At 42.3% G+C, this 23,457-nt stretch overlaps 1 protein-coding gene across 3 annotated transcripts in view; it reads right to left on the reverse strand.

Annotated features, from left to right (window-relative positions):
• The window catches only part of OXR1 (oxidation resistance 1), a 404,602-nt gene that overhangs the window by 49,291 nt on the left and 331,854 nt on the right, over positions 1 to 23,457 (reverse strand). For all 3 annotated transcript variants that reach the window (XM_077809882.1, XM_077809881.1, XM_077809884.1), the window contains 2 exons: positions 12,108 to 12,282; positions 8,688 to 8,847 (listed from right to left, as the gene is read on the reverse strand). In XM_077809882.1, the coding sequence (XP_077666008.1) occupies positions 8,688 to 8,847; positions 12,108 to 12,282 (335 nt within the window). The remainder of the gene's footprint in view (positions 1 to 8,687; positions 8,848 to 12,107; positions 12,283 to 23,457) is intronic.

Here is a 23,457-nt window from a genome sequence, read left to right on the forward strand (position 1 = left end):
AAAGTATTCATACAGCTTTTGGGCAATACCTAGACTATCTTTAATCTCCTTCCCGTCCACGCTACATAGCGGCCCAACCTCATCCTCTCATTCTCTATCTAAAATAAGAGGTTTTTTTAGTTAATTTCCTTGTCAGGAGCTAATTTAGCTTGACATTTAGTATTCTCACTTTATTCCCATATTTCATAACTTCCAAGATTTAAATTTCATCGCTGATCAATCATTTTCCATTCTCTATAGGCTCTCTGCTTACTCCTAATAGACGGATGAATAACCACCTCAAAAAGCTGAGTCTGGAGTCTTTCGCTGTAAGTTTTTTCCTTGTTTGGGATGCAAATTTCAGATATGTAGAAACTCCAAGAGTCATTTTTTGTAAATGTAAAGGTATTTGTAACAAAAAAGAAAAATCAATCTGATAGCTCTCCAATACCTGAGTGATTTAGATTTCCTTTTAAATATTAAAAGTTTAAAAAGGTTGTCTACTTAAAGTTAATTTTACTTTTAATACTAAAGTAAAGTCTCTATTCTGCCAATTATTCTGCTTGGGTTAACTGCTGCACCTGCATAAAGCCTCACTGGCTTTAATGGGGCTCAGTGTAATTGCAGCAATATACCCATATGTAACAAGTCACAAGATTGGGGCACATAGCAACTAGCAGAGTAGGGTCCTGGTCAATGACTGGGGCTCTTAAGTGCTATGATAATACAAATAACAAAGTACTTGGACCCATTACAGGACTAGGTCATTATATCAAATCCTTAGTTCTAAATCCTAAAAGTCTCCACAGCATTCTACAGCTGTGCTTCAAAAACTATTAATGAATGAGATGATTCACAGTAGTTGCCATTAAGCAAATATCGAAAGTTACTACACAATGAGCCATATAACACCCTCCAGTGAAAGAAAGCTCTAAAAACTTATCCTCAGATTCTTTATGAGGACAGATTGTGTCAATAACACTAGCCCCCCAAATTCATGGATTTTGGATATATTGGTGTCACAGAACTGTCCACACACAACACTCCATCGGCACATCAGTTTCCAAAGAGCATGGCTCCAATGGAGAAGCACTGTCTCCCACAGACTGTTGCTTCTTGAACATGTATTGCAGGAGATACTTCTCATGAAATGCTGAACCTCATATTTTCCTTCAGCATTTGTTTGCTTTGCAGTAAGACAGATTCTTGCTTTAGTGGAAGAAAGCCACAGGATTGCTGATTTTTTTCCTCCATACTATTTAGAAAGGACTGTGTGCAGTAGTTCAAAAAGCAAAATGTTTTGCCTTATCCAATAACAACTGTGCTACTTAAAGTCCTTCTCTAGAAGTTTGACTTCATCTTTACAACAATCTCACATATTGTAAAGTTTGTGACCTTCTGTATCTAGACTGAACACAAAGATTGTGCCAGTAGCACAAAGACTTCTGATCACTGAACTGTTTAATTGTGGCATACTCTAGCAACATTTGAGAGCAGACATGGCACCATGTGCTTTTAATTAAAGACATCACTGTATCAAGTCTCTCCTCTCTTCATAATGGGGTGGCCTTGATCAAATCATAGTTAGAAAGTGATGAACAGACACCTCAGTTGCATTTCATTAGCATAGCCAACCTCATTAGCAACACTAGAGAAATCTATATGAAAGATGCTGAGATAGCACAAAAACCTTTGACCTAGTCAGTCAGTGATAAGGACATATACTTGTATGCATGGAAGCTTCCTTCATACAATAAAAATCTAGAGCGAGGACATACCATATACCAATTTAGGGGGAGATTTTTCTAATTGTGCCTTTGAAAAAATTTCCCCCTAAAATATAGTTAATTAAATCTTCTGTTCTATAATCCTGATATGTAGAAGGTAGTTTGAGAACTACACAAGGCAACTAGTAAAAATGGGCAAACAGATGGGAGCTTCAGACTTCAAACACAAACAAGCCAGTGAAATTCAAATCCATCATCTTTCCAATCAATATACTTATTGATCTGTATTTCATATTGGGCCTTTAGATATGCATTATAATATGGATTTGGACATGAACTGTCCAACTCCATGTTCTTTCTTGCTGGCTGGTGTTTCTCTGACAATACACACTGTAATACCCCCTTGTGGAACAGAGGTCCTGGAACAGCCTCCCAACAGGAGCTGGGGGGGGGAAGGGGGGGGCAAACAACTTAGTTTTATTACAGAGCTAGACAAACTTATGAGTGCGATTGTATGATGGGGTGCTTGTGATGGCAGTGGGCAGGGCTCTTCTAGTTTACGTCTTATGCTCATGCTTTAGGATTTCAGCCGGCCACCTGCAGAGGTCCGTCTTTCATGTTAATTAAGCTTGCAAACTAGATCAATACCAGGTGGCAGAACATTATTCTACCAAATCAATCAACGATCAAGTTATAAAACAGTACATTATCTTTATTCCTATGACATTACCCATGTCTGTTCTACAATATGGCTGCCGTAATTCCCACTTCCCCTCCTTTCTTTTTGTTTTTAACTTTGACATAAAGACTTTTCCTTTGCAGTAGAGTTCTGTATCCATCTTCTTCACTGTTTATGTAATTATAAATGTTTACAATTGTTGTGTTTTCTGCTCCAGACTAACTGTACGCATTGCTTTTTACATATACATTTTAAAATGGTAGTTTCTTCAATGTTCAGAAATATATTGCAGATTGATTGCTGCTTAACTGTTCGTGCAGCAGTCAACACAAGCAGTTTAATTTCTTTCAAATGCCAGTGTTATAACAGGTAATGCCAAATAAGTTATTGGAAGGGAGATAAAAGCTCATGTTTGAAACTATTAGAAATGACAGCGGAGACATTCCTGGAAGGCAGATTACCCCAGATCTGCCTAATGTGAGATTTCTTGCACTTTTTTCTGACGCATCTGGTGCCAGCCACAAGAAACAGGATACTTTACGAGGTAGACGATGGGCATAATCCAGCATGACCATTCCAATACTGTACTCCTATTAGTGCAGCATACAGTAAACAGTGTCTAGCATCTGCAACATATGAAACTTGGTAATGCCATATTGCCATCCATTTTTTAATATACACTTTATAAAATGTCTTTAGAACAGAGGAGTTAAAAAAAAGTGATCACAACCTGAATAAAACCAGACATGGTATTTGCACAGAGAAAGCTACCTCAAATAAATTGCAAGGACAACTCAGCTAGTCAAAAGAATATAATGGACTGAGTCCTGCTTCCCTTAATTATGCTAGTAGTTTCACGGATTTCCATGAGGAAGCTCCAAAGATTAGGAGATTAAATTAATTGGAACCAAAATAAGACATTCTTCTCAAGATTGAAAAAAAATAGGATCAAATTAGTTAAATAAATAAAATGAAAGTTGATTATGATTTATGGTACGTATCCTGTACGGTGAAACTACACAATTAAAATGCATTCTTTACTATGGCAATAATGAAGCTTCTTAAACATCATTCCAGGTTTTTTTTTCCCCGCTGCTCTGGATTACTAAAGTTCAGACACTCACTTCCCAGCTAGTATTATCAAAATTATAAACATCTCTCTTTAAGAGCTGGTAAATACAGTTGGTATATTTCCCAGAATGAAATAAAGCTTTTCTTTATTAATAGTTACTAAATTGTGTGTTAAGTATATTTTACTGTAATTGTGGGTTCAAAAAAGTTCCAATTCCTTACATTTCCAAAAACATGTGGTTACTTGCTATTTGATTACATCCTTTGGAGATTGGATCACTTTGGGTACTTTAATATAGACATCTTGATGTTTATTTCTTAAAATGCACCCTCTCCTCCATGGAAGGAATTCCGATGGAACGTAAGAACATTTTTCCCTATATTAAAGGTGTGTGCACATATCTGTCTAAAAAATAGATCAAACTATTTTAAAATAAATATATTTTCTCTCGGTACTATTGCCCTGTCCCAAGGCACATTTCAAAATCCTGTGTATACTATTTATATATGCCTATTTTAAAATACTGCAGTAAGTAGACATACAAAAGCTTCTGGAGCAAGTCTGAGAAAAAAAGATCAGTAGTGATAGTAACAGAAAGTGGGGAAAGGTCATAGCCTTGGTGTGGATAAGCCTTCACAAGTTTCCCACCCTCTTCCCTACAACCATTTAAAATTAAAATTAGACCCAAGAAGGATTTCTGACCTCAACTGGTCTGGGAACCATTCAGGAATTGCAGAAAAGACACTACTAAAATAAAGATTCTTTCTCCTCCGTTAAAGTAACAAGTTCACTAGTCTACTAAACCTTACATTTAATATTAGTGCAGTGGGAAAAGACACGGAATTACAAAAGGGTAGAAGAACACCATCACTTGAAAGTGAAATGAACAAAAGATTCTTAATATGTAAAGAAGACTAGAAACTTCTTGAATAAACAGTTAAACCCAGAAAGTGTTGTCAGTGCAAGGCTAGTACTGCCTTCCATGTAAGACAATGTTACTCACCTTGAGCAGTAACTGTGATTCTTCAAAATGTATGTACTTATGGGTGCTCCACTTCAGGTGTGCATGTGCCTCTCAAGCCCTTGACTGGAATATCCTATGAGGATACTGCTCAGGAGTCACCTGAAATTGAGCACCCATAGGGACACTACTTGAAGAAGTGCCTTGTGCACTAACTGTTTTTTCCAGATGCGTGTCCCTATGGGTGCTCCACTACCCACCCTCCTTCCCCCCTCTGCTTCAGACTGTTCTTGTTGGACATTCAGATAAAGAAGGAACCAAGGACGGTTCGTCTGCACAGTCCTATATATCCTCAGAGTGCAGCACAAGGTTGTATAGAGCACATGTGCTGGCCGAATGGACACTGCTCAGTGGAAAATCTGCAAGCTAGGGTTCAAGAAGTGCACGTGCATTTGACGTGGAGTACCTATAGGGACAATATTCGCAAAAGTAGTAGCTACATTGGGGGGGTGGGGGGCCAAGATTAAAGCCTAAAGAATAAAGGTAAAGTAGAAGCAAACGTGCTGTCCGTTTTCCTTCATAACCTTTATTCTATGACCAAGCAAAGTTCATCTTATCATCTGCTTTAAGTGACCTACAATATATTTTTCCTATGAAAAAGGCAATAAATACATGGTAGAGAAATATCTGACCTCTAAAGCAAGAGAGAAAAAAAGAAGGCATCCTACAAAACACCCTAAAGAAAGTGTTACTAGACAATTTTGAAGAATCTTATACAAAAATAATGAATTAACCAATTACTTAACTTCACTTAAACCAAGTGTTCAAGATTATAGTAGAATTCAAGCTAACATTTATCCTCTGCAAGCTTCTTAGTATCTTTGCAATCAGGCACAGAAGAAATCTGGAAGGTACTGATTGAGGATCTTTTCCTGTTTTAATGGCACTATAATCCATGTTTTCACAGCTCCATGTTATAGTAAACTCTTTCAGTCTCCAATACTCATTGCCTCAGAGGCTTTGACCAACACACAAGCATCACACCTAGGAATAGCAAAGGCTAGTGCAAACACATGAACACCTATTTCATGAACTCAGCAGGTTCTCAGAAATCTATAATTTAGAGTCTATAAACCCATACACTGCTTAGAACATAGCTAACTCAGTTTCTCTCAGCCTCCACAGGTACAGACCTGAAAAACACCCAGGTTTACACTGTGAACCACTGGGGGAGGTGGTGTTTTCAGTGGCAACCATGCAACTACTTGATCGAAAATATGTCTAGTCTGATTATGCTTAGATGCAAATGTAAGACATCTTTTTAGAGAAAATCTCTATGCAGGAACACTTTTGTATCTATAAAACACTATCACAAGCATGTGTGCCTATAAACATTGATACAAAAACCCCCCACTGAAATTCAAAAACTTTCCTTATTACTAAGGGTAATAGATTTATGGCATTACTGCAGCTCCCAAAAATATGCTAGGCTCATCACAATATAGATAAAGACAATATCCCTGCCCTGATGAACTTGAAAACTAATTTTAAAATGTGATGATCCCTTCGCATGACAAGGCAGTAGTGAGGGTTGAGAAGGATGGACAGAGATGATGTTAAGGTAATGCATTTGTTTCAGAACATGACACGGAAGTGGAGTTTTATTTCTTACCTAAGAAATATAAAAATTGTCATAGGGCATATCTATGCTGTAGTCCTCTTTGAAGAGGACATCAGTACAAACTCGGGACCTTTAAGTTTCCGCACGCAACAGCCACATGGGGGAGTTACAGTGCAGCACTTTGGTGCATACTGGTGTTCCCTTTAGTTAGAACTATAGGGCTGTGTAGACATGCCCTTGGTATTTTAAATTTCCTCTAGGCTTTACAGAAATTGGCCTTAAGAATTAAGCCTTAAGACCCGAATGAATAAAAGAACTTTCTACACTGCTTTGCCAGAGTGATAGGTGCAATAGACAGAAGTAATCCCAAACCAGTGAGAGTCCTAAACAGTAGATTCCTGTGTATCACAGACACACACTTAGGAGAAAACAGATCCACACACAGATATCCTACACAGAGCTGACATTGCTTGAGTGTCACCTACCATCCTTTAATTGTGAATTGGTAGTGATGCTCAATACTAGAACTATTTGTAAAATTAACATATGTAAAAATGAGTAGAACTAAGCATCGCTAGGCTAGTAACTCAGTTTCTTATAAGCTAGTGCAGTGTTTAATATTATACAGCTGAATTATTTCATTTAAAGAGTGTTTTAATACTGTGCAATACTATGGATCAAAACAATGATGTCAAATCTGAGATAGCATTCCTGATCCATCACAGGATCAGTGGTAGTTGCAGATATTGTACATCACATTTTCTGCCATTAGACCTTTTTCCTGAAACAGCAGACTTCCTAAAGAGAGAAGCTCATACTACAGTTAACTGGAAAAATGTCTTTGGGATGGATATAGAAGCAGCTTCCCACACCCATTTCCTAATCCTATCCACATTCTTTGCTTGCAACATTTTTCATTTGAAAGGAAATATGAGGTATATTGGAAATTTTATCCAATCCAAGACAAAAACATTACATTTAGAGCACTGTATATTAAACACTTTTCAATCTGGGCCCCAATTTCCAAGGCACAATTTGGAATTTTCAGTCTTTTACTCACACAGGCTTTTTTCTTGCCATTTTTTACCAGCACAATACTTGGACACCAGTATACCCATGTAACAGAAGTACAGGTTTGAAAATGAGAGCCTGATGATATACAGCATACGCATGTACAAAGCTAGGCTAAAGTTCTGAATGTAGCAATGGAATCCTACAGGCAAGACCTATTATGCTGCAGAAGTAGTGGTTTGTAGTTTGCTTCAGATAAAATTATGGATCTCAGGGTTCTAATTTATAATCTTTAATTTCAGAAATTTAAAAACAAACAGGATAAAAAGTTCTTAGAGAAGAAAACTGGTATCCACATTAAGCCTAATGTGAATCTAACTTCTTAAAAATGTGTCTAAGGTATTTAGAATGAAAAAGGGCACTATAAAAAAAATTCAGATAGATTTTTGGCACTCCAATATACTACAATAAATACAGCAGATCCTGATGCAAGATTGACAGTGAGTTTATAATGGTCTCACAGGCTCAAATTAAGTGATGCTGATGGGTACTTCAATATTGTCATTTGCAGCAAACGTATATTATAGAACTCTTGTACACATCATTAAAATGGACTAATTTGCTATGACACTTCAGTTTTAGATGGACAAACTACTGACTGCACACGAAAATTACAAGTGACTTTTTTCTCCATATGCACATTTAAAAAAACATACAAATAATATGTTAACTGTATGCACATGTAAGATGTGTCCATAGACACACAATGTACGCTGATACACATGGGAGTAATAAGTTTATTACAAAGAAGCATATATGCATTCCAGCGGTAATACATGTTAATATTAAAATATTAATCCAGGCAACAACATTCTACATGTTATTAAATCTAAAAAAAAAAAAAAAAAAAAAAAGGAGGTTTTCCCAGTTAATCCAACAAAAACCCCTACAATTTATAAAAGGTCTTGTGTATATATACACACTTACAGTGTACTTATTTTCTCACAGCACCTTATATTTACATTATGAGATTTGTGCAGTGACACACAGAGCTCTGTATGTGTAGAGCTCTGCGCAGATACAACATTTTTATCTGCATCTGGTCTGTGATCCACAAACATGGTCCATGGATGCGGAGAGCCGCGGATATAAAGTGGATATCCGCAGGCTTGCAGGCTCTATGCACGTGCACCTCATACATACTGAAACAGTCTACTCTAGTATAATTTCCTTAAACAATGGTAAGCCTTCTTATCAAAAAGATGGATTTTGTACAAAGGTAGTACTTTCTGATCTATTTACGCCTCTTCCAATTTTTTTTTTTTTTTTTTTTTTTGAGTCACCTACTGTGTATTCCAAAATACAGCTTGCTGGATGGGGGAAAAAAGGGCAGGTTCGTAATGGTGAAATGTTGCCCAAACCAATACGTTACAGTAAAGTGTTAGGGTGGCACAAATTAAAAAGTACACAACTGAATAATTCTAGTTAATGAATTGACAAAATGTATTATATATGAAGTGCTTCATATGTGTTTTCAACTTATTTAAGTCATCTTTCCTTGTATCAAAAATATAATTCAACACATTTAATATTATTGAAAAATTAAGAAAAGATCCCCTGACAATGCTTTTTCTTACCTCCCACTCCCTAGAAGCAGCTTCATTAGTGCAATCACCAGTTTCAGGCTCTTCATTTTTCTTTACAACTATAAACCCAGGCTCTCTAATAGACTCCCCAGTATCCTCTGAATACGTTTCTGGGCTCCACTGAATAAAGAAGGCATACAAGTGTTCTGTCCTGAAAAACAAAATCAAATAATGACACAAATTAAAACAAAACGTATTAGTTGTTGACTTGATCAGGGATTGCACATGCACATAAAAAAACTACAACTTCCTTGTGCTTTATCACTACCTGAGATAATAGAAACAAACCTGATTGAGAATCTGTTAATTATGCTATTGTTTACTTTTAGTATTTCACTAAACTTGGACAGTGAAAATAGACCAGCTTTAATTTGTCACCTTAACTTTTTCCATTCTTATACAGTAGCACAATAATACTGTTTGAACTCTCAGCTTAAGAGTTTTTATATAGTACCAACCACTGAAATATCCAACCTCTAATAATACAAAAGGACTGCTTAAACAGACTCATAGGAGGTTTAAACCAAATATGATTAGAAAGGTTTGCATATCTCTTGCCTCATTCTGCCCCAAATAAAACCTACACTTTGAGCCTAAACCACTTCTGAGTGTTTTCATATTCTACTTAGCATTACTAGATGGCACAAAGAAAGAAAGCAGAAGCTGTGCATATAACAAGATCCTGAAATACAGACAGATTTGTCTAGTAGTAGTAGTTCATTAAATGGCAAATACTATTCTCTTTTCTATAGGCCTCACAGAAACACAGGAGTGTTTCCACAGTTTGGGAGGGCATGATCCCAGAAGACTGCACAAGAAGTTACTATCCCCCCATGTGCTACAGAACTGTGTTCTATGGGGGTTCCCCTTGCACTGACTGAGGGAAGTTTGGGGGACAGTACCAGTGGCTTTGCAATACCACAACTTCAATGACCTTCACAACCATGGACAGGAACAGAACAGCCTTGAGGATTATAGCAGCCCTGAGGCTTTATGGTGTTGTGGAATGGGGACAAGGATCCTCCCTCTCCTCTTCCTTGGAGACCTCCCTTGAGGCTAGTTTATGTACTGTAAGTCAGCACAAAAAACAAGATTAGGCCCAAAGAGATTAAAGTGAGTATCAGAAGTGTATTTAAATTATTCTCCTTAAAATAAACCCTGCCCAAACTGATACTAGATTATCAGAAATCACACTTGCTGCATACCAGCAAGTTCTTATAAGATTCCAACTATATCTTCCTTGTAACTCTGTTTCCAGAGACCAATAGCCACTAAACAGTGCTCAGCTTAAATGTTAAGTTAACCTTTTATTTTACAGGTTTCAGAGTAACAGCCGTGTTAGCCTGTATTCGCAAAAAGAAAAGGAGTACTTGTGGCACCTTAGAGACTAACCAATTTATTTGAGCATGAGCTTTCGTGAGCTACAGCTCACTTCATCAGATGCATACCGTGGAAACTGCAGCAGACTTTATATATACACAGAGAATATGAAACAATACCTCCTCCCACCCCACTGTCCTGCTGGTAATAGCTTATCTAAAGTAATCGTCAGGTTAGGCCATTTCCAGCACAAATCCAGGTTTTCTCACCCTCCACCCCCCCACACAAATTCACTCTCCTGCTGGTGATAGCCCATCCAAAGTGACAACTCTTTACACAATGTGCATGATAATGAAGTTAGGCCATTTCCTGCACAAATCCAGGTTCTCTCACTCCCTCACCCCCCTCCAAAAACCCACCCCCATACACACACAGACTCACTCTCCTGCTGGTAATAGCTCGTCCAAACTGATCACTCTCCAAGTTTAAATCCAAGTTAAACCAGAACATCTGGGGGGGGGGGTAGGAAAAAACAAGAGGAAATAGGCTACCTTGCAAGGTATTTCCTCTTGTTTTTTCCTACCCCCCCCCCCCCAGATGTTCTGGTTTAACTTGGATTTAAACTTGGAGAGTGATCAGTTTGGACGAGCTATTACCAGCAGGAGAGTGAGTCTGTGTGTGTATGGGGGTGGGTTTTTGGAGGGGGGTGAGGGAGTGAGAGAACCTGGATTTGTGCAGGAAATGGCCTAACTTCATTATCATGCACATTGTGTAAAGAGTTGTCACTTTGGATGGGCTATCACCAGCAGGAGAGTGAATTTGTGTGGGGGGGTGGAGGGTGAGAAAACCTGGATTTGTGCTGGAAATGGCCTAACCTGACGATTACTTTAGATAAGCTATTACCAGCAGGACAGTGGGGTGGGAGGAGGTATTGTTTCATATTCTCTGTGTATATATAAAGTCTGCTGCAGTTTCCACGGTATGCATCTGATGAAGTGAGCTGTAGCTCACGAAAGCTCATGCTCAAATAAATTGGTTAGTCTCTAAGGTGCCACAAGTACTCCTTTTCTTTTATTTTACATGAATTTTAGTGCTTTTGAAAAGATGTTCAATAGACAACACTAGAGACTGAACTAGAGACTGAACTAACTTTGAACAAGGCAGAATAGGTCATGACAATGAAAGCTTCCTCATATAATCCTACCTGCCTATGAATGGGAGCAGTGTCAGTGTCCATGTCAGTTCAAAATAACTGGTGTCTCAAAACTAGCTAATAAATGCCAATTATTAATTGGCAACAATTGTAAGAAACTAGTATTTAAAATAGAAAGTTATTGACTTTGCCTACAAGAAGCTTACTTAAGCCACCAACATTTAACATCCTTCCCCACTGTATGGTGCTAGTGCCATGTACACATCAAGCACTACGTTACCGTGGGGGTTGGACTAGATGACCTCCTGAAGTCCCTTCCAACCGTGATATTCTATGATTAACTTGCTCCTTGATCTTCTCTCTCTCTCACACAACAGGATGGAGATGAGTCCATCTGAATTCCTCTCCATGCTGATATATGCCATGACAGCCAGCCACTTGGCCTACCAAGGATGCAGTCTTTAAAAGTTAGCAAGTAGCACAGTTTGATTAATTAAAAGAGATGTTAAGTAGAAAGAATGGGACATGCCAGCATTAGTACAAGGCACAAACCTAAAACCCTTCTCCTCAATTAGCAAAACTCCTGCACCTGGCTAATCTTGTGTCCCCACACTATGGAGGTGTAATGGTGTAAGTAATGCTCCAAGTAGCAGTGGATCCACATGGTCCATCTACTCTTCCCCCTTGCCCACCCAGCACGTAGTTGTATTTCCACATGCATAAGCTTTCCAATTTCTTACCCGATTTGAGTAGAACCGTGTTGTTCTTCTGCATCTGACACTCTCCACAGCTGTGGAAGAATGGCAAGATTTGCCTCTTATGTTATTACAAGGAAGGTATAATTACTTATACATGATTTTGAGAAGCGTAGAGGAAGGTAAATTAGATAAATATTTTCCCAGGCATCATTATAATCTGACAACCTAATCCCGCTTTACCTTTCATGTGGAACAGCAAACCAGTACTCGTGTTTCTTATCTCTCTGTGCATACTGCTGCATTAATGCACTTGCTTGTGACACAAATGTTTTTCTCATAGGTTTTCCAACTCTGAGACACAAGAACTTGTGAGATCGATGTCTTCTCTTCTCTTTCATAAGAGCAGAACCTATTACTGAAAAAAAGGGGGGGGGGAAAGCAGGTAGTTCTGTCAAGTTCTACTCCACAAGCTGAACCATACAATTAACCAACTACGTATTAGGATGACTGATCCAATGCAGCCTGTATTAGCTGCAAATACTTTTATTTCATTATTAAGATTTGCTACCATTCAGCATATTTAAACTCACTTATACACGGAACAATAAAACCTAAAACCTAAGACGACGACACAGATTTGACTACTTCTAACTTCTCTCTCCCCCACACCTCAATCCCACAGTACATACTGAAATTTCAGTTATGTTTGAAAATGCACGGTAATGGGGAGAAGGGGGAAAATGACTCACCTCATGAGGGCTTCCTAGGAGCGGGGTGTGGTACTGCAATCTTTTTCCTGCCCTGGCACTCACTGTAGGTTGCTAGCCTCACTAGGTAGGTCTTCAGTAGCTTGGCCCTCCAGCCAAGTCAGTGTCAAAAATGAACCCTTCTGGAATAGTTAAGAATCTACACTATATGCCCTCCAGGGTCTTCAGCCCAGTCTCTGGGCCCTTTAAGTTCAGCCCTTTGCTTGAGCTTCTAAAGGAACCTTGACCCGTTTGCCAGTGGCTGGTGGGGGAACCCAGGCCTGCTCACCACTCTGGTTCAAACCCAAAGGACCTTATAAACAGCCATGCGCTGGTTGCTTTAATTAGTTACTGCTGCTTCCCTGGGCCTCCTCCCACCTGGCCCCTTCACCTTCAGCCATTACCTTATGGTTAAAGTTATCAGCTCCTCTCTCCCAGGGACAGTAAATGAAGCTAGTCGAGCTCCTTTGGCCAGAGAGGAGCACCCTTCCTCGCCCCTCTGGTCTCAGGCAGATACTGCCCTACTAAGCCCCTGTAGCTCCTTTAATTGGTGTCTGCTAGGCACTGATTGGCTGTTTTCACAAGTCCTCTCTAGGCAGGCCTGGAGGACCAACCTTTGCTGCTCCTTCCTGGGGGGGGGTCTAGTAGGACTGGGTGGCCTCCATCAGCAGGTCACGAAGGGCCAGATGCACCCATCACATGCATCAAAAAGACATAATTTTACCTGTAGTCTGAGACTGGAATACTCTCCCTTCCAACCCACCCCCTTTTTTAAAAAAAAATTCATTTTCCCAATGTACAAAATGTGATCAGATAGCAATAAAGTGACATACAATATACAGTGGAAACAACGTATTTACGAGAGAAAAGATTAATGTATATATTTAGATGTATGTCAGTCTTGTGTACTGAATGTATGTGTATTAGTTACTTTTCATTTCAAGAAACCAATTTCTGCATTTATCAGTGCAGAATTAAGACTTATTTACATTTCTAAAATTAGCACGTTTATCAAATATTTTAGAGTTATAAAACACACAGGATGAAGTAGCTGTATATTTTGCTGTAGTATTTCTAATGAACTAAAAGGAACTGTTAGGTTCCTAAACACTGGACAAGTGATTAGGTATAAATTGCCAAGTTTAGCTAAAGGAATTGTGAACAAACCAAAATAAACAGCCTCTGAGACAGACTAAATACCCAAATCCCACAACACTTCAAGCTGATTCAGAAGGAAGCCTTTAAAAAGCAAAGAGAACACAACCAAGTTTGGAAAACAAACCAAAAAACAAACAAAACAAACAAACAAGAATGAAAAACACTAGGGCAGTGGTTCCCAAACTTGTTCTGCCGCTTGTGCGGGGAAAGCCCATGTCGGGCCAGGCCGGTTTGTTTACCTGCTGCTTCTGTCTTTTGGGGATTTGAGGATAGTGGAGAAGGGAGAAAATGATGATTCAGAAACAAACATTCTATGATGTACTCTAGTTGAACCACATCCAGGATCTATCTCTGGATGAGAGGGTGAGAGGATGAGGATGAGAGGAACATTGGTATTTAATTTTAATAGTCTCCTCCCCAGGTGTTGCTCATCGGACTTCTCGTGACTGCAGACAGGGGTAGTTTCTAGTGCTGGAATCTGCCTTGCAGAAGACTGTTAGTTCCCCTTTCTGGGCTTAGACTTGCTCCAGTCTCCCCTTCCACACTTAGAGCAGCCGCCACAAAAAGGATACATAGCCCTGCAGCATCAGGGGCATACAGTTAGCCAAGGCATTTTTGAGCTTTTTTCTATCAGTGTCTCTATTCCTATTCCTCTATTGCCCCGAGGCATTATGCCAGAGAGGCCCTCCCAGACCAGTTAAGCTGAAGCTGCTGCAACCAGCCACCTGAGTATCAGAAGTAGTTTCCAACAATCCTACTACAAAGCCCTAACCCCCAAGGCTAAACAGCCCAGAAACACCTATGCCTTGTCTACACTGCCACTTTACAGCGCTGAAAATTTCTTGCTCAGAGGTGTGAAAGAACACCCCCACTCCGAGCGATGCAAGTTTCAGTGCTGTAAAGTGTCAGTGTAGACAGTGGACCAGCACGTGGAGCTGTGCTCCCAGCACTGGTAGCTACTCCCCTCATGGGAGCGACTACACAGCAACATTAAAGCACTGCCACGGCAGCGCTTTAACGTTGGTAGTGAAGACATACCCTTGGAATCCCTTTTTGCATGAATACCTTGTGAGCAGAGCCTTTAGCTCTAGTGCTCTTTGGTGACGAGTGAGAGGAACTGCTATCCCCAGAAGAAGAGGCCAATTTTCTCGGACATTTTCTTGAACCCATTTTCTTAAAATTTACTCCTTGGGGGGAGGTGGGGACTGGGAATCTGAATCCCATGGAGAGCCCTGTGAACCTCTTCTGCTAAAAGGCATCTCTTTATCCCTGCTCTTTTCAGAGTGGATAAAATGACTGTAAGGGGACACTCAGCTGCTCTCTGGGGCTCACAAGAAGACAACCTCTGAGGTAAAGGCACTTTTCTTGCCAAACTCCAGAGCTCTCTAGCCCAAGTGGGAATTTCTTCTTTCCCCCCTGTGCAAAATTCCTAACTTCCCCTGGGGCTAAGGGAAGGAGATCAAATTGCTCAACAAGAAAAAGGAGGAGGAATGATGAGACCCATGCTGCCCTAGGGTGCACAAGTGAAAAAGACCAACTAGCAGCTCCCTCTATTTGTGGTTGTTTTGGTTGGTCCTGCTTATGGTTTTCCCACACAGCGCAATCCTCTTCAATGTAACTGCCACTTGCAGCTGAACAGCCGTCTTCATTTTTCAGCCATCCTTCAAAAAACATTCTGGCTGTCAGACACCCCCCCCCCCACCAACCCTCTGCTCTGGTAATTCTAGGAGGTGGACAAACCACCTCTTCAGCTTGCTGCCCCCCTCTTAAAAAAAAAGAAAACAAAACACCTCACAGTAGGTGCCAGTAGGAGGCAGAACAAAACTAAGTGGGACTTCTGAAAGTGGTGGCTAGTTCCTTGTCAGCCACGCAATTGGCTTTGACCCTGCCCTCTATAGCTACAGAGAGGCAACAACCCACACTGAAAATATGTGGACCTAGCCCTGAGAGTGAAATTTATATTCCATGTATCTTATCTGATTCCAACATCAGGGGAGCTCTATGCTAATACACAAACATATGGAAAAACAAAGAGAATCATATAATCAAAATAATATTGGACAACAAATTAAATAGTTTAAAAATCCTTCTGTGGTTTCTCCATTTCCCATGAATTAAATGTTGTATTATAAAATGATTCCCAGATCATGTACACACGTTTGAATAGCAATCTTAAGCATCCTAATGGTATGAAGGTTAGCATCCCATTGTACAGTCCCAGCTTCTAGCAGTTGGAGGTTTAGGGACACCTGGCACACAGGGCTGCATCTTTGACCACCCTGGTTAAAAACCATTGAAGGACCTATCCTCCATGAACTTATCTAATTCTTTTTTGAACCCTTAATAATTATTGGCCTTCACAACATCCCATGGCAATAAGTTCCACAGTTTGAATGTGCCTAATGTGAAGAAGTACTTCCTTATGTTTGTTTTAAGTTTGTTGCCTCTTAAATACATTGGGTAACCCCAAGTTCCTGTGTTATGTGAAGGGGTAAAACAACACTTCCCTATGCACCAACTCAATATCGTCATGATTTTATAGACCTCTATCCTAAACCTGACCTTAGTCGCCCCTTTTTTTAAGTTGACCATTCCCAGTTTTTTTTAAATCTCTCCTCATATGAAAGCAGTTCCATACCCTTAATCATTTTTATTGCCACTCTTTATACCTTTTCCAATTCTAATGTATCTTTTTTGAGATGAGACCACCATTGATTGAGCCCTGTACTCAATATTCAAGGTCTGGGGATACCAATGGATTTATATAAAGTCATTATGATACTTTCTGTCATACGATCTTATCCCCTTCCTAATGATTCCTAACACTGTTAGCTTTTTTGACTGCCACTGCACAGTCAACAGATGTTTTCAGGTACCTACCCACAATGACTTCAAGATCTTCCTAATTTAGACACCATCATTTTGTATGCCTAGTTGGGGATTATGTTTTCCAGTGTTCATTACTTTGCACTTATCAACACTGAATTTCATTTTTTCCCCTTCACCCAGTTTTGTGAGATCCTTTTGTAACTCTTTGCAGTCAGCTTTCTACTTAACTAGCTTGAATAATTTAGTATAGTTTTCAGAACTTTCTCTGTTCACCTCTTTTTTCAGATCATTAATGAATAGGTATAACTATAACAAAGTTTTGTCTATATATTTTTCTGCAAGCATTTTTATGCAAACTGAACTATACATTCAAAATGTCGTTAAATATGACAGGTTTCAGAGTAGCAGCCGTGTTAGTCTGTATCCGCAAAAAGAAAAGGAGGACTTGTGGCACCTTATAGACTAACAAATAAATTTGTTAGTCTCTGAGGTGCCACAAGTCCTCCTTTTATTAAATATGAGATGTCCTTTCAAAAGTTTCTGAATGGTGCCTAGTGCAATAATGGGACTATTAGTAACAACATTAAGATGTGGGGATGGGAGCCCTGGGAGAACTTTTCCCTGTGATCTTACTAAAGATACAATCCAAAATTGCCAAGCCCAGCTAGGGGACATAGTGTGTAATATAACACTTCCCGTAACAATTTAGGGTATTAAAGTCAAACTTATTACCACAGAATGATACAGCAATTATATGGGGTGACCTTCCAAAAGGCAGTTACTTCTGTAACTAGATCAAACAGCTAACCACACCAGATGTTGAGATATAGAAGGAAGTCCAGCCAGCCCAAGAATATATTTAATTAAACATATTAGTATTTTTAATGATATATACGGACTGGCTTGAACGTGAACATTCTTTCAGAGTTATGTTTCATATAAGTACTATCCTGAGTTTTTTTTTTTAAACCCGATACATAGCGCATGGTTTAAAGTGCTAATTCTCCATTAGTGCATCATAAAATGACCAGACAATTAAAAAAAACAAAACCACAAAATGTGAAAGATTTGTATGTAGAAATAATGCCAGAGATTTTACATTCTTGACAAACTGCAAGTTTTGATTTGAGTTACACTCAAAGATTGTCGCAGTAATTTGCAACTAAAACCACACAGAAAAAACTGTTGCCTACCTTTTCGTAACTGTTGTTCTTTGAGATGTGTTACTAGTGTTCCTTTCATTCTAGGTGTGTGCGCGCCCATGTGCACGGTCGGAGATTTCTGCCTTAGTGGTATCTGTAGGATCGGCTGTGGCGCATCCTTGAGTGCTACGTTCACGTGTCAGTACATCAGGCACCGCCGGCCCTACACCCTCTCAGTTCCTTCTTGCCGGCAACTCCAACAAAGGGACAGGAGGACACGTAATGGAATGGACATGAGCAACACATCTCAAACAGTAGTTACGAAAACACAGGCAACCGTTTTTCTTCAAGTGCTTGCTCATATATAGATTCCATTCCAGGTGACTCACAAGCAGTGTCCATGGAGGTGGGCTTGGAGTTCACGGTTGTGCAACTTGCACCGCTGCTCTACCAAAGCCAGCATTGTCTTGAGCTTGCTAGGCAGGTGTATAATGAGATGCGAATGTGTGGACAGACGACGACCAGGTAGCCACCCTACAGAGCTCCTTGATTGGAACCTGCACCAGGAAGGCCACTAATGATGCCGCAGTCGAGTGTGCCTCACGACTGCTGGTGGAGGCACATTTGCCAGCTCATAACAGTAACGGATGCAGGCAGTGATCCAGGATGACAACCTTTGAGCAGACACTGGGCGACCCTTCATTTTGTCTGCTACTGCAACAAAGAGCTGCATCAACTGACAGAACAAAGCCATTCCATAAATGTAGAAGGCCAGCGCCCTCCCGACGTCCAGGACATGCAACCTGCATTGCTCTTCCGATTTATGAGGCTTTGGGAAAAAGACAAGTAAATATGCGTCCTGGTCGGTACGAAATTGGGACACTACCTTGCGCAGAAACACCGGGTGTAGACGCAACTGGACCGTATCCTTGTAGAATACTGTATAGGCTGGTTTTGAAGTAAGTGCCCTGATCTCAGACATCCTGCAGGCTGACGATATTGCAACCAGGAACAAAACCTTCCAGGAGAGAAGCAGGAGAGATCAGGAAGCCAGAGGCTCGAAGAGATGTCCCAGGAGTCCTGACAGCACAAGATTCAGGTCCCCGGGAGGGACGGGATCCTGGAAGTGCGGGTAGAGACGCTCCAGACCTTTCAAAAATCGGGCTGTCGTGTTGTGAACGAAGACTGAATTGCCATGGAATGGAGGGGTAAAGCTGAAATATTGGCCAGGTGGACCCTGATTGAGGACAGGGACAAACCTTGGAGCTTAAGGTGCAGAAGATAATCCAAGATCTCCTGCGGAGGCCTGCTCAGCCTGGATAGGCCATTCCGAGGCCCAGCACATGAACTTTTTCCATTTGGCCAGGTAAGTTGCTCTGGTGGAGAGTATCCTGCTACCCAGCACGACCTGCTGAACCCGGGCCGAGCATTCCGGTTTGTCCGCGTTTAGCCATGCTGTCAAATGTAGTGCCGCCAGGTTTCCGTGGTTCTGGGACAGCAAATCCGGCCGAAGAGGCAGCTGCAGCGAGGCGGCTACCAAAAGGTCCAGCAGCGTGCTGAACCAGTGCTGGTGAGGCCACATGAGGACTATTAGGTACAGTGTTTCCTCAAATGCAGCCACTGTGGCTGCATGCAACCACCAGGTCCTTTTCTTGCAGCCACTGCCTCCTGGGCTGTGATGGGGGTGGGCGCAAATAAGCGGCCCCCTCCCATGGCTGTCAGCAGCAGTTGAGCCCTGCCCCCCTCTGGAGACAAACACCAGAGGTGCAGGCAGCTGGTGAATTCCCCACTTTCCCCGGGTGGTGGGGGAGGCAGGCTTCGACCATGGGGCTTCAGGCTCTGTCCAAGCTGTGGCGGGCTCTGGTTCAGGCTCCGGCTCCAGGCTCACCACCCCCTACCCGCCCCCCCCCATTGTCCCTGGGCCCCACTGCTTCCCTGCCCACCTCCCCATCCAGGGCTTAATTTGTCCCAGGGCTTTCTAGGGTTGAGTAAGACTGCTGTGAAAAGTGATATTAACAAAAGATACAAATATCACTTCACAGCAGAAGACTTACCAGCTAGCAAGTCTTAGGGGGAAAAAAGCACAACCAAAAGAAAAAAACAAAAAAGGCAAGAACATGCAAAGCACCTTATTTGTGTTTCTATTATCTTTATGTCCAATAAAGAATAGAGACAACTGTCAATTTTTATTACTGAGTCTGAAAAAACCCTACATAAATAAATTACAATGATTTGGACATGTATATGTGCATATTTATTTGTTTTTCCTAAAGTTAATTAAATATTTTAGGAAAAAATTGTCAGCATGGCCACCAGCCAGAGTTGGTGGCCACACTCTGAGGCCACCAAAAAAATTTGTTTGAGAACCTCTGCGCCCTGTCTTGTTTGATCTTCACCCTGTGACTCAATGGCACTGGCAGGAAGGCATACATCAGAGTCCCTGACCACGGGATGAGAAATGCGTCTGACAGGGAGGCCCATCCCATCCCCAGGATCGAACAGAACATGTGGCATTTCCTGTTCTGCCTGGACTTGAAAAGATCCACCTGGGGAGTCCCCCACTTCTGGAAGATTGTATTGACCACCTCCGGATGGAGCGACCACTCGTCGCAAGATGAGAAGGTCCTGCTGAAGTGATCCGCTAATACACTCCTGGTCCTGGGCAGGTGTGTGGCTACCAGATGAACAGCACGCCACACACAACAAGTCCCAAAGGCAGAGAACTTCTGTGTAAAGGGCCGACGACCTGGCTCCACCCTGTATGTTGATTTAATAAATTGCAGCAGTATTGTCCGTCAGGACCTGCACCATCTTGCCCTTCAAGTGGGGCAAGAAAGACTGACAGGACAGACGAACCGCTCCGAGCTCTCTGACGTTGATATGGAGAGCCAGATCGTCCTGCAACCTGTGGCCCTGCATGCTGAGCTCGCCGAGATGGGCTCCCCAGCTCAAGTCCGAAGCATAAGAGACCAGGGTCAGCGATGGAGCTGCAAAGAGAACTTCCTCCAGCACCGACCTGGGGTCCAACCACCAATCCAGGGATGATCGAATGTGATCTGGCACCCTGACTACCCGGTCTAGGTCATGCCTGTTGGGGATGTAGACTGATGCCAGCCATGCTTGCAGAGGCCGGAGATAGAGCCAGACACAACTGACCATGTATGTACATGCAGCCACGTGGCCCAACCACCGCAGGCAGATGTGCGCTGTGGTGAGTGGATGGTTTTTCACATGGGAGATCAGGTCTGATCTGGCCGAGAATTGCAGGGTATAGTCCCAAGATACTATCTCTAGCACCCAGCGGTCCGAAGTGACCTGCAACCAGGCCATATGGCAAGGACGAAGACGGTTGAGGAAAGAACAAGGTGGATCCGGGGAGTTGACTGGGTCGTCGCTCCGGAGAGCGCCTTCAAAATGAGTGCTTCTGGCCCCCAGGATGCTTTGCTGAGCCTGGATGCACAGGGTGAGCAGGAGGAGGAGGGGCAGCGACGACTAAAGCTTGTGTCTATCACTTCTCCTTGCTGACCCCTGTCAAGGTTCCCAAGACCTTGGTGGCAAGGGCAGCCGGAACTGCTTCCTCGCAGACTGAGGCGTATGCAGACCCAGCGAGCAAAGGGTGGCACGAGTATCCTTCAACCCATGCAGCCTCGCATCTGTCTGCTCTGCAAAGAGTCCATTCCCCTCAAATGGGAGGTCCTGGATTGAAGTCTGCATTTCTTGGGACACGTCAGTAATCTGAAGTCAGAAGCTGCACCTCATGACCACCGCTGATGTGACCACCCTAGCCGCAGAGTCAGCCATGACCTACGCCATTTGAAGAGAGCACCTCGCTGCTGCAGTACCCTCCTCCACCAGGGTGCCGAATTCCTGGGCCAAATCTTGGAGGAGGGACTCCTTGAATTTACAGAGGGAGTCCCGTAAGTTAAAATTGTACCGGCCCAAGAGAGCCTGGTGGTTTGCCACCCGGAATTGCAGGCTGGCTGTCAAATACATTTTCCTCCTGAAAAGGACCAGTCTTTTAGCCTCTTCATTTTTGGGGGTTGAACTGGTGTGCCCCTGCCTGTCCTCCTCATCAGCTGCAGAGATGACCAGTCAGCCTGGAGGTACTCGAACCCTTCAGAGATCTGTGGCATGGAGTTGGAGAGCGCTGCCGTGGCTCAGGAGATCGGCCATGCTCAACTGCCTGTGGAGGGTCTTGACAGCTGGCTTGCCCTCATATGGAGCCTTTGCTGCTTCCTGCGGCACACGGAGTGCCAGCAGCGCTGGTAGAGGCCTCTGCTCTCTAAGCACTGGGAGAGCCTGGGAAGGCGTTGATCTCGCCACAAGTCTGGATCCCCTACTGCGCCCAGAAGTTGGCAGTGGATCCTTTGGGGGGGGCTAAGGGCCCCGACTGGGGAGGCACATCCATGTGGCTCCAGTGTGGGTGGGCAGCCCAAACTGGTCCTTTGCCTGGTACCAGAGAGCCGTGCTTCTTGGTCTTTCTAGGCACCAGTGCCAGGAGTGCGCTATGCACAGAGGCCGAAGTACCAGGGGCAGAGTCTGGCCGGGATGGCTCAGAAGCTGGTCGGAGGGCAGCCTCCAGGAGGAGAACCCTCAAAACAGATATCACGCTCTTTCTGGGTCGAAATTTTTTACAAACACAATATTTGTCCTTCACATATGATTCCCCCAAGCACCTGAGGCAACTGCTGTGTGGGTCAGTAACAGGCATAGGCCTGTTGTAATCCAAGCAAGGCTTAAACCCCGGAGACTGGAGTATGCCCTGGCTCGGGTGAAGTCCCCAGTAGGACTCTAGCGTTCAGTAGTTGTGAAGGGTAGTTAGAAGTGAATTACTATAAACAAACTATTTACAAGGCCCTAAGGCTCAAAGTCAGAAGAGCCGAAATCGCTAGCCCTCGTTATGCAAGGAAAGGTGGTCTGACTACCTACCATCGGTGGTAAGAAGGAACAGAGGGCATAGGGCTGGTGGTGCCTGATATACCGACACATGAATGTGGCACTCAAGGGAGCACCACAGTTGACCCCAAGGCAAAAATCTCCGATAACCATGCATGTAGACGCCTAGAATGGAATCGACATAAGCAAAGACTTGAAGAACCGACCTTTTAGAGGAATGAAGATGTGCGGAAAACTAAAAATTCATTTTCCACATATGAGAATTAATTCTGTATTTGGCTCCTGTACTGGGAAAGGCGTTTGTATGTTTAATCTTATTCTATTTCAGCATCAAACATAAAGGAATGATAAAATATGAGTAAAGCCATGTCCACACTAGAGAGCTTGCAGTGACAACAGCTGTACCAATGCAGCTGCACTGCTGCAAGATCTCTCGTGTAGTCACTCTATGCTAACGCGAGACAGCTCTCCCATCAACATAATTAAACCACCCCTAACAAGCAGCAGTAGCTATGTTGGCAGGAGAAGCTCTCCCGCTGACACAGCGCTGTACACACTACCACTTATGCCGGCAAAACGTATGTTGCTCAGGCATGTGTTTTCTCACACGCCAAGCAAGATACATTTTGCCGACATAAGTGGTAGTATAGACGTGGCCTAAGTGAAATGCAGAAAATTATATGTTGATGTAATGTTAAGATAGAGATTCGAGTCCCCAAAAGGCTATGAAACTCAAAAAGTTAGAGTTCTCATTTAACTCATATGTCCAGTACCAAGGGTTAAATTCATCCAACCATAGAGCGCCTTCCTGGGCCCATG

Source organism: Eretmochelys imbricata, chromosome 2, assembly GCF_965152235.1.
Source record: "Eretmochelys imbricata isolate rEreImb1 chromosome 2, rEreImb1.hap1, whole genome shotgun sequence".
Classification (NCBI taxonomy): Eukaryota; Metazoa; Chordata; order Testudines; family Cheloniidae; genus Eretmochelys; species Eretmochelys imbricata.